The sequence below is a fragment of the Stegodyphus dumicola genome, chromosome 10 (genome assembly GCF_044657685.1).
Source record: "Stegodyphus dumicola isolate Sdum_Otavi_A_Nest chromosome 10, ASM4465768v1".
Classification (NCBI taxonomy): domain Eukaryota; kingdom Metazoa; phylum Arthropoda; class Arachnida; order Araneae; family Eresidae; genus Stegodyphus; species Stegodyphus dumicola.
The window spans coordinates 120262589-120277722 of record NC_140777.1 but is presented as its reverse complement, the minus strand read 5'-3'; the positions used below and the strand labels follow the sequence as shown (position 1 = coordinate 120277722).

At 33.7% G+C, this 15134-nt stretch overlaps 1 protein-coding gene across 2 annotated transcripts in view; it reads left to right on the top strand.

Annotated features, from left to right (window-relative positions):
- LOC118195565 (beta-galactosidase-1-like protein 2) overlaps positions 1-15134 on the top strand; it is a 44488-nt gene that overhangs the window by 14389 nt on the left and 14965 nt on the right. Inside the window, exon 2 of one of the 2 annotated variants that reach the window (XM_035366894.2) lies at positions 5922-7957. The exons of the other annotated variant lie outside the window; for it this stretch is intronic. Coding sequence (XP_035222785.2) covers positions 5940-7877 — 1938 coding nt within the window. The 5' untranslated portion in view covers positions 5922-5939 and the 3' untranslated portion in view covers positions 7878-7957. Of the gene's footprint in view, positions 1-5921; positions 7958-15134 lie in introns of those variants that run through there. 2 annotated transcript variants of the gene reach the window in all.

The following is a 15134-nucleotide window of genomic DNA, read 5'->3' as shown; positions in this document are numbered from 1 at the left end:
ATATTAATAAGTGTTTTCACGTTAATTGTATTTCACTGTATACATTTGATTGATTTTTCTGGGCAATTCTATATTATATAATTTGACTCGGCAATTCTATATTATATAATACTTTTCTTGTACAGCAGTTAAATTTAACAGTATACTATTGAAAAGTTAATACTATCAATTAACTGTCAATTAAAAGGCTAGAACACGTGAAGAACTGGAAGTCCTGTTGCCATAATGTGGCAACAGTAAAAATATTTCTTTAGAATGCAAAAAACTTTGGTTACGTAACTGTGATTAGGAAAGAGATCAATGTCCTGCATTTTATATGAATTAAAGCTGATCTTATGCAATAAATTTGTATTTACTAACATTTTTAACATTACTAACATTGCTAAACATTTTGCATTTAAGTACTGCAGGATATTAAAGTATTACCGTATTTATGCGAATCTAATGTGCATTCCCATTTTAAAACTTTAAATAATAAAAAAAATGTTTGTCGGCGAATGTAATGCGCATCAATGGTATGAGGAATTTATTGAATCTTATTTTATACAAATATGGATTTGTATATAAACTATCAATCAATGGTATGATAATTTTATTTAAATTTAGATACCATATTTTATACAACAATGGATTTATACATAAAGTAGCACAACATAGAATTAACCTATTAGTGGGCTATTGTTATGTGAAACAATCATTGTTCATTACCACTACCGTATATACGGTACCTATCGTAAAATATGAACATGAAATAAATCGTAACATTTCTATAGCTAACAGTTTCTACAAACCGTGATTAATAGTAATCGTCTTTATTCACTAATGTTTTCATCACTGGAATTCTCGCAGCTCTCTTCGTCAGAAGCAGATTCATTTCTTCTTTCATCATCGTCATCCTCGGCGTTCCAGAGTACGTCAACTTCACTGCCATTCAATGAATTTGAAATGCAGCATTTCTTGAAAGATTTCGCAATCATTATATCTTCGATGCTTTTCCAGGCAGCAGAAACCCAGTGTGCAACAATGTGCGGTGCAGTACGCTTAATTTTTCCTATTGGGGTCAATTCACGGTTTGGCTCACAAAACCATTTTTCGTACTCCGCCTGAACGTACCTCTTAAAAGGTTTATTTATACTAACGTCCAGTGGTTGTAACACAGACGTCATCTCTCCAGGAATGATTACAATATCACTGCCTAGACTGCGCGTGTTCTTTTTTACGTCGTCAGGGAGATAACCACGAAATGCGTCCAGACAAAGCATTGATGGTGGATTGAAGAGCCCACTGGGACGGCGTTCCCATACATTTCGGAGCCAATCAAGCATTAATGATTTCGTTATCCACCCCTTCTCTTGGTTCCGAATCAGGACATCATCTGGGAACAGCTTTTCATTCTTAGGGATTTTAAGCTTTGTTTTTTGTTTGAAGATTAAGAAAGGGGGAAGTTTGCACCCATCTGCTGTTATTGCCAGCATCACTGTTACGCGTTGTTTTACACATCCCCAAGTTTTAATGATAACTTCCTTAGTCCCCTTCTCCATAATGGTGTAGTTATGAGGCATATCAAACCAAATTGGTGTCTCATCAGCATTGCCAATTTGCCCCATTGAAAAATTCTTTTCCTTCCGAAGTGTGATGACATACCGCTGAAATGTTAATAGTTTTCCCTCAAAATCTGCAGGAAGCTTTTGGCATATTGTTGTACGGCGTCTTAGAGGTAAGCCCATCCGCTTCATAAACCGATCCACCCATCCACGGCTAGCCTTAAACTCATGTTTCAGTATTCCAAGAACTTCAGCCTCCTCTTTTGCTTTATTTCTTATGGTGTCACTAGTCACAGGTTATTCATTTTTCTTCCTTTCACGTACAAATTCCAAAACTTTTTCTTCAATTTTAGGGTGTCTTCTTTTGCGAGAGCCAGTGAATTTCTTTCTACTAGCTTTAGTTGCAAACAGTGCCAATTTCTGTTGCCGCCACAAGCGAACACTGCTCTCAGCTACGTTGAACTCTCCCCTGCCTTTCTATTGCCATTTTTTTCAGCATAAAGAATTACTTTACGTTTGAAAGTAGCGTCATATGACATTCTCCTCTGTTTGCCCTCCCTTTCGTGACTACGTACTCTGCAATTTGCATCCTCTATGCAATAATGTGTCAACGATAAATGTAACGGTAAATCTAGTCGACAAATACAGTAATCCATTGTTACGATTTAAATTTGGTTGACGTCATCGGCGAACTTTGCACTCGAATCTAATGCGCACCCCAGTTTTGAATATTACATTTGGCCAAAAACGATGCGCATTACATTCGTGTAAATACGGTAGTTGTCTTCAGTGGTAAATAACAATCAAAGAACTGTTGATAAAAATGTGTACTGTCTATCTATGAGAAGAATAGCTTCCACCACAGTGTCTGGTGGGTGGCGGTCGCTATAGCAACAGGACTAGTATATTTCAATAGGGGCGAGCCAAGTGTTGCTTTATTGTTATTTTCTTTTTGAAGACTGTTGGATGGGGGGAAAAAGCTATCATTCGTCTTCAAGACACCACTACGGAAAATGGGCCAAGGCTCATTTCTACGGCAACAGACTAACTGGCGAGAGGTTTTTTTTTTTTTTTTTTTTTTTTTTGTTGTTATAGACAGATTGTACTAATGTACACAAACAGCTTTGCAGCGGCGATGAATTAGGGTTGCCACAAACATTCTTTCCACTGACTGACACAGCTGTTTTTACAAACTTCAGACTGTTAAGAATGTAAAGAAATATATCAAAAGCTTCTTAATGTATTTTATTGCTGTTTGTAAATGAAAATAATTTGTAACTGGTCTCAAAATTAATTATTTTCTGTATTTTTACAAAAGTAGAACAATTTTAACTTGTAGCACCATCTATTGGTAGCTTCTCAAATTGATTAAAAAATATGTTATTTAGGTAAATTTTATTCCAAATTTGACATATAACTTTTCATAAAAAACCCTCTGTTATTACTTTATATTTCTGCTAAGTTTTGCTTATTACGAGGTGTATTCAGAAACTAAGTACCGTTTTGGAAAAAAAAAAAAAAAAAAATAGTAAAACAATTTTTTCGAATCCAATTTTATTTTTACATGAAAATACATATCTTAAACTATTTTTCAACATAGTTTGCACCAATGATCAAACACTTGTCATAACGGGTGACCAGTTTTTGTATACCATCGTCAAAAAAACTCCCTGCTAGTTTCGATAACCACGACTCCACAGCATTTTCGTGTCAGATTCAAAGCGCTTGCCACCAAGCTCGCGCTTCATGTGCAGGAACAAGTGATAGTCGGACAGCGCCAAGTCCGGTCTGTACGGCGGGTGATCGAACTGCTCCCAATGAAACTGTTGAATTAAGGATTGAGTGACACCAGCAGTATGGGGCCGAGCATTGTCATGGAGCAACACAATTCCTTTACTGAGCATTCCTCTTCGTTTGTTTTGAATGGTATGCCTTAGTTTTGTTAAAGTCTCACAATATCGTGCCTCATTAATGGTTTCACCTCTGGGAAGAAATTCAGTAAGCAAAACGCCTTTCCTATCCCAGAAGACAGTGCACATGATTTTTTGTGATGGCATTGTCACTTTGAACTTTTGTTTTTTTGGAGAATGAGTGTGTCTCCACTCCATCGATTGTTGTTTCGATTCTGGTGTGAAATGACACACCCAAGTTTCATTACCTGTCACAATTTGGTTTAAAAATTTTTCCCCTCATCTCTGTACCGCGTGAGAAATGTCAGGGCACACTACCAAGTCGCTTTGTTTTGTGAACATCAGTGAGCATTTTTGGAACCCATCGGGGACACAGTTTGCGATAATTCAAGCGGTCAGACACAATTTCGAACAAAACGGTACGTGAAATTTGTGGAAATGCCTCTGAAAGAGTTGTCATTGTGAAGCGTCTGTTCTCATGAATTCATCAACTTTCCTTACCAAATCATCAGTGACAACAGAAGGCCGACCACTCCAAGCCTCGGCGTGGACATTTGTTCGACATGCATTAAACATTCTTACCCACTTTCTCACCATTCCATCACTTATCGCGTATTCACCGTAAACTTCTGTCACTTGACGATAAATTTCGGCCGGTTTAACATTCCTCGCGTTCAAAAATTTAATTACGGCACGAATCTGACAGTCAGCGGGGGAACTAATTGTCTTAAACATTTTGAATGTGCACAGCAAACTGAAAACACAACATAGAACAACCAAAATGGCGACAATTGAAAGTCAGTGAACAAGAAAGACTAGTGCGCATGCGCGGGATGCCTATCACAGCGCTGCGACGGCGCTAGAATGAAACAGTACTTAGTTTCCGAATACGCTACGTATAATTCTTTAATTAATGCACTGAAATACGTGTAATATTTTAGTATTGTAATGTTCAAATACAATGTAATATAACAGAAAACCTGTTGCACTAGATCACCTTAAATGAAGTCTACTTTTAAAACATTATTCATGAGCATATTTGATTTAAAGGAGTTACAGTATGTTTAATAGATGATGATGTGAAATTTCTGTCTTTTGTTTATATTTTTATGTCAAAGCACTCGAGGGCTATTTTTCTAAGGGGAGAGATGTCTTCGTGGAGGACTTTCTAAGCGAAACTAGCTCATATACACGTTACACATGGGGAAATCCACGAAACCGCCCTTTCGCCAGGATCTGAACCCCAGAGTTTCTGTCTTTAAAAAGTTTTATCGAGGGATGGGCGGTGAACTGTACAACAAAGGCAAGTCTCAAACAAGCAGATTCCAGTTTTAACTAAATACATTGCTAAAACTAGAATAAATGCATTTGGTTACAAGTGAGAATTATAATGGACTGCAGTTTTGTAGCTGAATTATCATACTATTTTAAAATTTCTGTTTAATTCTTCTTTTGTGTCACTTATTGATAATCGTATAAATTTAATAAATCATTTCAATAAATGAAATTTCGATGAATCTTCAATTGCTAATGCAAGTTGAATTTAGCTCGTTTGGATATTATTAGGGACGAGTTTCCTCATTCAGTATTGAAGCAAGCTACCATATTCTATAATTATTATGTTTATGATTGTCATCAAATACATGTTTCTCCAAAAGTTGCCAAATTTGAAGTTGCCTTAACAGAAGATTAACCGAACTACCTAATAAGTATTTCTTCTTCATGGATGACTTTATATATATATATATATATATATATTTGATGATGTGAGCATTTTATAAAGATACGACATATTTTCTTATGGAGATCAATTTTTTTTTTTTTTTTAATTTCATATACAGTTACCTTAATTACGGCAAAATAATTTTGTAGGAAACATCAGATCATTAATTGTCAAATATATTTTAATGAAGATAAGTATAATTCGAAAATGATACCATAGAGCATAAATATGCCAGTAATTTGAGGAAAATTATAAAGATTACAGTGAATATCTGCTTCTTTCAGGGAGCTTAATGTTTGGAAATAGCAAAATGGAAATATTCATTCCAATAAATATAATAAACATACAGAAAATAAAAATGATTTAGATAGAAAGAAATTTCTTTTAAGACAACATTTTTATAAAAATAAAAAATTATTAATGTTCCGAAATTATCGTTTCTTCAGTTTATAATCTGGCAATAAGTTTTCCGTTTGTTCATAAAGTTTTCTGTAAGATTTATTTTTTATATCTGATTTTAGTAGTCTGGACAACTTTGTCAGAAAACGATGCCCCTCTTTCCCCCCCTTAAAATATGCATAAATAAATATCTTACAGGTCTGCTTTGAAGAAACAGAATTTCGGATATTTTGCTTTAAAAGTATTGTTTTTTTTTTAATTCTGCATATTGCATAATGCAAACTTCTGGTGTAATTTTGATAGTTGGTGTATTTATTATAAGTGGATTGTTTGTCATTCTTTTAGTACAGCTAGCTCTGCATTATGGATAAAGACAATGTGAAGAGCCAAGATGACAACTATAGTGAAATTTCATTGTACAAGTATTATGTTGGTGATGTGGTTTCCTCTGGATTGCAAGCCGTAGGATCGGATTTCACTCTGAACAATAAAAACTTCCAGATATTCAGCGGTTCCTTACATTACTTCCGAATTCTACCAGAAAGATGGGAGGAAAGTATAAAGAAAATGAGATATTGTCATTTGAATACTGTTTGCACGTATGTACCATGGAATTTACACGAAGATAAGCCTGGCAATTTCAATTTTACTGGTTTATTGGGTTTAAAATCGTTTATTGAAACTGTTCGAAAACAAGATATGTTCCTCATTTTACGGCCCGGACCATATATCTGCGCGGAATTAGATTTTGGTGGTTTGCCCAGCTGGTTACTGAAAGATAAAAATATGAAGGTGCGTTCTAATTATCCGGCATTTTTGGCTGCAGTTAAAAGTTACTTTAAAAAATTATTAACTTATATATATGAGTACCAGTTTACTGTAAACGGAGGACCTATTATAGCATTGCAAGTGGAAAATGAGTTCGGATCGTACGGAAATACGCTAAAGAATAGAGACGACTCTGACTACATGATATTCCTTCGAGACACTTTGCGCGAACTCGGAATTCGAGAATTACTTTTCACATGTGACATGCCGTCTATAGCTTTAACTCATGGATCCATAAAAGATGTTCTGATGACAGCAAATTTTCAAACCGATGCAGAAAACGAGTTAATATTACTTAAAGAGCAACAACCAAATCAGCCGCTGATGGTTGCTGAATTATGGTCAGGTTGGTTCGATCATTGGGGTGAAATCCATCATGACGTGCCGACTGTTATCTTAACAGAATCGCTGAACACTATTTTAAAGAAAAACGCGTCATTTAATATATACCTTTTTCAAGGAGGTACAAACTTCGGGTTCTGTAATGGGGCTAATATAGGATTTCCTGATTCAGAAAGTCCTTATTGCAGCACTGTAACTAGCTACGATTATGATGCTCTACTTACAGAAGATGGTAGGTGTACTGAAAAGTACAGGGCTGTTTGCTGGATTTTAAAATCTGTGAAAAAGCAGTACCATCGGCCAAGAGAAATTACGACCACAGATGTCAAGTTTCTAACTGTGAAAAAAATACCTATTAAGAGGTATTTGCCCCTTAAAAAAATCGTACATATTATACACGATAAAATCCAGTGTGAAATTCCAGTCTGTATGGAAATGATTGGTCCTCATGAATATGGCCAGAGATTTGGATTTACACTTTATCAGACTGAATTTAGAGAAAGTGGAATTCTGGAATTTCGTGTTACTCATGGAACACGATCTATTGTATTAGTGAATAGCATTCATGTTGCAAACATAGAAAATTCTCATGGAGTCCAAAAGCTTCAAATAGCACATAATGAAAAATTAAAACAGAGTATACTTGATATCTTGGTTGAAAATTTAGGTAGAGTAAATTTTTCAGAGAAGAAAGAAATACTTAATAATGAAAGAAGAGGTTTGTATGGAAATGTAACTTTAAGCGGAAAACTACTGAAAAATTGGCAAATACTTCCTTTAGATATAAATGAAAGTCTAGTGAATAGAGCAAATCTAATAAACTGGGAGGAAGTGGATCAGTCGAGTAATAATAAAGAATGCATAGGTCTTTATGCAGCCTCTTTCAATTTAAATGATGTAAAAGACACTTTTTTGTATTCTTCATCATGGTCTAAAGGCGTAGTAATAGTTAATGGATTCAACATTGGCCGATATTGGAACATTGGACCTCAGCAAACTCTCTTTATACCTCACCAGCTCCTTAAAATAGGATTAAATGAAATATTTGTTTTCGAATTGAACAGTGCAGTGAAGTTCCTTCAATTTCAAGATTCTCCCAATCTTAATACTTGTATAAATTGGGCTATCTAACTATTTCATGTATTTTTATTAAGTATGTTTTGAATATAAGATCATATTGCTATCTATTAAAGTAAGCTCTTGATATTTAATTTTTTATTCTGAATGTTATATTTTGGTGATTTATTAATGATGATGACCTAAATTTGTATGATTTTTTTAGGCTCTAATAAACATATGATGATAAATATACTCCAATAAACATTGAAAGATAATTTTTTAATACTAAAATAAAGATTGAGTTTGTGTCATACATAATCATACTTTTAAAATGGTGTTACTCTTAAATTAGTCATAAAGCTGTGTATTAAAAAAAAATGTATTTTTCCTTTTCAAATAATTCTAGTTTTTTCCCTTCCCCAATTTTGCTTTATTCTCAGAAGTCTGTTTTACCATTAAAATGAAAAGAAGCTTTTTTAAAAATAGTAATAGATTAAACACCTTTTCTTAATTTAGAAGTTATTAAAAAATTTTAACTCTGAATGAATTGCTTATATGATTCATAACATGAATTAGAAAGAAACTGCTCAAACTTTGGATTATTTTTAGTTGCTTTATTAATTCTCCAAATGCTCTAATGGATAATGATAATGCTTATCTCAGACTCATTTTCCTGAATTAGTAAATAGTTCTTAAAGTTTCATTTATATCATGCCAGTTTAGAAAACATAGTTTTGATTTTAAAAATTGCAGAATCTGCATGCCTACTTATTCACACAACCATAAATATCAGGAAACCACATACTCTTAGATAGTTTCTATAAAAAGGACTTCTGTCTTTTTTATTTGTCTCTTTAATTTTAAATATTGTTAACGTCAAATTGGTGCTTGGGTTAAACTTCTTCAGTATCTCGTTTCAATTTCTCCATCACTAGTATATGCACATGGATCTAGTTTCTTGTGCTGCTACACCCAATACATTCACAATTTCATTTCACTAACCCAAATGATTTCTAACAGAGTGTGAATTGTAAACAAATTATAAAATTCCCACCTCAATAATGTCTTTGATTTTATGTATTAAATGATATTTCAAACTACTTTGCAATTTAACAATCCTCTTTTACTAAAAATCCAATTTCATATGTTATCACAAATTGCACTGTTTTCATAAACATCAGATTTGATAATGTGTTTCATTTGGGTACTCTTCTGTTATTAGGACCAATTTCTACACACTCATGCATAAAAATTTGTATGCATGAACACATACATCCATATATACCTGCATACATACATGCATGCGTACATTTCTGAATGTGGTCCCGGTAACAGGAGTACCTTCATTTGTTTCATTATTTGATCTATTCTTTTAACTCTTTCCAATCCTGAATTTTTTAGAGGTAGAAAAAAATAGTTTACAAAATATTATTTATGGGTGTTAGAAAAAAAATCCCTTGTAATGTATTAACAAGTTCCTGTTATGAAATTATTCCACAAATAACATGGAAAAGCAAATATCCACAACACGAGTGAGAAAACACATGTGAACAAGCCCCCAGATGAGACTTCTGATGGTAAATAGTAAAATAGTCTCTATTATTGATGAAATATATCTCTACATTTGAATGTGGCAAATGGCATCAGCAGGGCCAAAAGGTCCATAATATAAATTTTACAGAATGATACAGCCTGCCAAGATAAATAAATCGCTGCATTATGGAAAAAAGTACAATCTGCATGATTAAACTACATATTTTCCAAATACACCTCATACAGAGTTTTTTTTTATAAAAGGATCCTATTCTAGAAACAGATAACTCTGGCATACAGTACTTTGTTGGATGCATACATGTACTAACTTTAAATGGTTTTACTGAAAATAAATTATATTTTCAAAATTTTATCCAGTGTTGAAATGGAATTATAGTTACTGGTAGCAAGAATTTATTTTCTGAATTTCACCTCATCTGATTTTTAAAGCTGATTTAATATTTATAATTTTAGGTCTACATTATTTGTAAAATAATATTTTCCCTGAGTGAATTATTGTTTATTGTTGATTATAGTTTCTAGTTGATTATAGTTTCAGTAACCCCCATTTAACAAACCATAAAGTAAAAATCTGACATAATTTCAAATAATTATCTTGATACAATATTATTATACAATTTCATTAATGAAGCAATATTATACTTTATAAATTTCTTAAAAATTAATTTGTTTCACAAAATTATTTCACACATTTGCCTACCTTTTTGGTTTCTCAATATTTAAAAAAATGACTGCTGTGTTTAGTTTGCTTTCTTTTTGATGGGGGATGGTTAATTTCTTGAAACTGTTCCATTAATATTTTTCTTTGCTAACAACTGAAAGTTCTGTGATAATTTGGCTTTTCGTTTGTCATCAGATATTAAATTAGAACTTCAAGTTTGCATATTAACATGCACTGGAGATGAGAATTTGGTACAAAGAAGAGAATAGTTTACTGATTTGTAAAGTTACCTAGTTAATCACTAATTATGACCGAGAAAGCTTTCCATGCACACTCATGTCCATAAATTAAGGATAATTCAGAGTCACGTGGAAATCGAACTCTAAAATAAATATATCACCTGTAAAATCACTACATACATCTTCAAGAATCATATGCAAATTTCAGGAAGTAACCAGATGACACCGATGGTACGTCACAATGACGAGAGTGATATATAAGGAATACAGGCAAAGAAGTAAATTGTTCGCAGGCGCTTTATAAGCATTTCAGTGCAATAACCAAATAGTTATGACACAAAGGACGCATTTGGATGATTTTTACGTGATAGAATTATCGGCCGTCTGGAATGTGGGCGTACCCAACTGGAAGTATCAGATGAACTTGGAATTGCCCAGAGTGTCATCTCCAGGCTTTGGCAACGATTCCAAGATGATGGAATGTGAGTAGACGTTACAGCACAGGTCGCCCCAGAGTTACAACGCCAAATGATGACCGGTATTTGGCAGTTACTGCCAAATGAAACAGGCGGAGCACAGCCTCAGACATGTCTCGTCAGCTCTCTTCAGCCACTGGTACGACAATTTCAAGGCAGATCGTGTACAGACGCTTAGGGCAGATTGGTCTATATGCTCGTAGACCTGTCAGATGCGTTCCACTTACTGCAACTCACTGTCGCCTGTGGTTAGCCTGGAGTAGAGAGCATGCATTGTGGACACCGCAACAGTGGGCTTGTGTGATGTTTTCTGACGAGTCCAGGTTTAGCTTGCAGTCTGATTCTCGCCGGACTTTCATATGGAGAGCTCCAGGTACCCGTTACCACAAAGAAAACATCATTGAATGACACCGTTACGGTGGTGCAGGAGTGCTCGTTTGGGGTGAAATTATTCTGGGTTCCAGAACTGACCTGCACGTTCAAATTGGAACCATGGCAAGCCAAATCTATCGGGATGTCATTCTGGAACAACATGTACGTTTGTTTCGGGCGCCATGGGCGCACAATTTGTGTTTATGGATGACAACGCCCGTCCTCACCGTGCAAACATCGTAAGCGAATGCCTTCAATCGGAGGATCTCACCCGTATGGACTGGCCAGCATTCTCACCGGACTTGAATTCAGTAGAGCACGTGTGGGACATGCTTGGCCGACGAGTTGCAGCCCGTCAACCTCCTCCTACATGTCTACCAGAACTTCGTAGAGCATTGCTTTTTGAGTGGTGTAATATCCCTCAAGATCAGATCGATAATTTGATACTCAGCATGCCTAGGCGTTGTACGGACTGTTTTGCATTGTCTGGGAGACATACAATGTATTAACAATCATACCAACCTTGTAATATTGGTTTTTTGTAAATAGGTGTTTTTTGTAATTTGCACCAGGGAGAAAAAAATCGCTAATTTTTTTTAATAATATCAAACATATAGCATCTTTTTTTTCTTTACCTTTTGTTTAATAAATAAGCTTTGCAAATAAGTCAAATTTTTTTTGCTTCTAACTCTTCCTTTGCCTGATTTTGCATTATCCTTAATTTATGGACATGAGTGTATTTTTGTGTCATGAGAATAAACGATGTTTCATGGTCCGCCCAACATCTAGGCCATCAATGGTCAAGGCTGTTCTACATTCTGTTATTATATCACTCATAAAATTAAATGAACTTTCAGCAATAGGTACACTGCTGGGGAAAAAAAAAAAAAAAAAATAGATCTCTATCTCCCGTCCTACTGGGCTGATTGACGAAATCCAAATTTCGCTTTCCATGTCTGGAAAGCATGACTTAGGATATATATTAGATTTATATATAGCATTGTTCCGTGACCAGACAAAAGCCCACAAAAAAGACCCCACTGGGATAATTGCCCACGCGACTAATACCCACACCGATGAAAGCGCACATTGATAAAAGCCCATATAGGTATAAGCCCACGTTGATAAAAGCCCACACTGACAAAAACCCACATTAGAATGAATATTTTCCCCCTTTTTTCTTCAGCTGCACAAAATAGATTCATGAATAAAGATAAAATAAAAAATAAATTAATAACAAATAACTGAACAATGAATTTAAGTAGAGGAACACATTTCATTTTGAGCTCCGGGTGAATTAAGAGAGTCAATCAAAATAATGTAATTATAAACATATACATATATGTGTAACTTTGTTATTATATTTATGCTACAAATGGAAGTGCCCTCATATAAGTCCGACAAAGGGAGGTGAAAAGGAATACTAGCCACACTGCTTCTTTTAATTCTACAAAACTATAAGGAGTATAAAAGGTATGTAAATTTTCATCATATACAGAGAATAATTTATGTAATATTAATTTTAATAATATTAATTTCAATAATTTAACACTGCAGAAAATTTTGCGATAGAGATCTATTTTTTTTTTTTTTTTTTTCCCCAGCAGTGTACCTATTGCTGAAAGTTCATTTAATTAATAATGAATTTCATTTAATTAATAAGTTCATTTAATTAATAATGAATTTAATATGGAGAATTAAAGCTGAACTTTTATTTCAACGAGAAAGATAAAAGTACCATATTCTATTATGATTAAGAAAACATTTGTGTGCGCTATCACAAATACTGTTTTCATAGTGAATTAAAAGCACGGTTTCAAATAATCTAGTTAAATTTTGACTACTTGGATTTTACATAAATTAATTTCATTCTCACTTGAAATTTCATTTTTAATCATAATAATTGTTGTTCGTAAAATTTTTCAGGAATTCATAGCTATTTTGGATTTGCTGAAAATGTGTGCTGTTTTTAAGTGGGCATTCGTCTTGTGGTCTTTTGTCATGCAGTTTTCTAACTGGCCGCTGGCTATTCAGGCGGTTGAAAACGCATTTAACTATTCGAATCATAATAATAACGAAAGTTTCTGAACTCAAGAACAAGAGGATTTAAGAAGTATGAGCCAAGCGTTGTAAGAAAAGTAATCTTGCACATTAAAAATAAATTTTATTTCAACAAAAACTATTATGTTACTCGATTAACTGTAAGCGCTAAAAAAACAGTTCATTTTAATTTACCGTAATTATTTATATACAAAAACTTTCAGTGAAATAAATTTAAAGAGCATTTAGAAACTGAATTTCACTGGAATTCTGGTACACTTCTTTTGTGGGTTTTATGCTGTCATTACATGTTAAATATTATTTCGCCTAGATCAGTGATTCTCAACCACTGTGCTGCGGCACTTTTGTGTACCTCAAATTCTTAAAGTGTGCCGCCAAGTTTTAAAAATGTATACACAAGTAGTAAAAATTATAATGGGTTTAATCCTAGTATACGGTACGCATGGGAATTGGCAAAATTCGGCTTTTAAGACATTAATAAGTACTCCAATTGTGATATCCAAGCCAATTTTGGTGCCGAAGACCTTCTGTACTTGAATTAACTTAGAATGAAGAGGAGGAACTAATTTCGCTTTCTAATAATCGAGATTTAATTTAAAAATATTCGGAAGAATCAATTCATTCATTTTGGATTAACATTAAATGCTATTATCCCATGATAGCCAAAAGCGCTTTAAAAATATTATTACAATTTTCTACATCTTATGTGTGTGAATTCGGATTTTCAGTATTTTTTTTTTTTTTTTTCCAATGGCAGATTGTGAACAATTACAAATGTAATCCAGTCCATTAACCTATACAAAACCGGATGTGGTGGTCTCTTTATTATGGAGGCACCTAATAGGTGGGCCACTATAGTCTTTCCTATGAAGAGACGGACAATTACAACCATGCCTTCTCCGGGATTCGAACCCAGGCCCTTTGGCATCGCAGTCAGCATCCCTAACCACTATACAGACTGGGCGGCCGGACTTTCAGTATTAACCAACATAAAAACGAAAAAACATCGAGCCTGTTAAATGTAGAAAACGATATGAGTGTAGCATTGTCATTTTCACAAACAAATATAAATGAAATTATCAAAAACATCAAGCTCAAATTTCACATTAAAAGTATTCTTATTATTAACTTGTAATTAATCCCTTAATAAATGTACTGCTGTTTGTGGTAGTACATATTATTTTATTTTACATTCAAAATTAGTATCATAATCTGTTTTACACAGTGTATTATAGGTAAGTAAACAACTTACCTTTTTCTTTATGTGCCGCCAAATTTTGAAATCGTTAAAAGTGTGCCGTGACAAAAAAAGGTTGAAAATCACTGGCTTAAATTAAAAAAAAGAAACACATAACATTTAAAAATTTATTATTTAGAAGAACTATCAAATTAAGGTCATTTTCTTCACCTCGAAATGCATTGTTTTCCCTATACAAATTTCAGATTCTGACAATACAGAAATAGTGGCCACATAACTTGTAGGAGATATTTCTTTTAAACCTCGTGTGTTGGCGATCAAGTAGAAAAAATGCATAATTATGGAGCTACGTTTTGAATAATTTTTCCCCTTATTGAATGAGTTCAAAAGTTTCTAATATCTTGTTTTCTAGCATGAAATGTTTCACCAGTTTTTAAGGTTCGTTCCTAAGAATAATTCATTAATCAGAAGTTAGTAAAAGTAAGGTATACTTCAAATTTGATCACTTAGGTTTATTAGGTCTGGCTACCAAATAAACGTTTTTGAATTCAGCATCAAAAGCATTCAGTATTTTAAACATATTTTTTTTTTAAATTTGTGTCTTAACTTTTATTTTTAAAAAACAAGCACATAATCTGAAGTTTTATATAACAAAAATTAGCTTAGAGAAGTGTGACGAATTAAATTATCTGTACATTCAGTCACTATTAAAAACTAATTCTGTCTAGACTATGGATCATCAATCAGGAGAAATACCCCTAAGGGGAA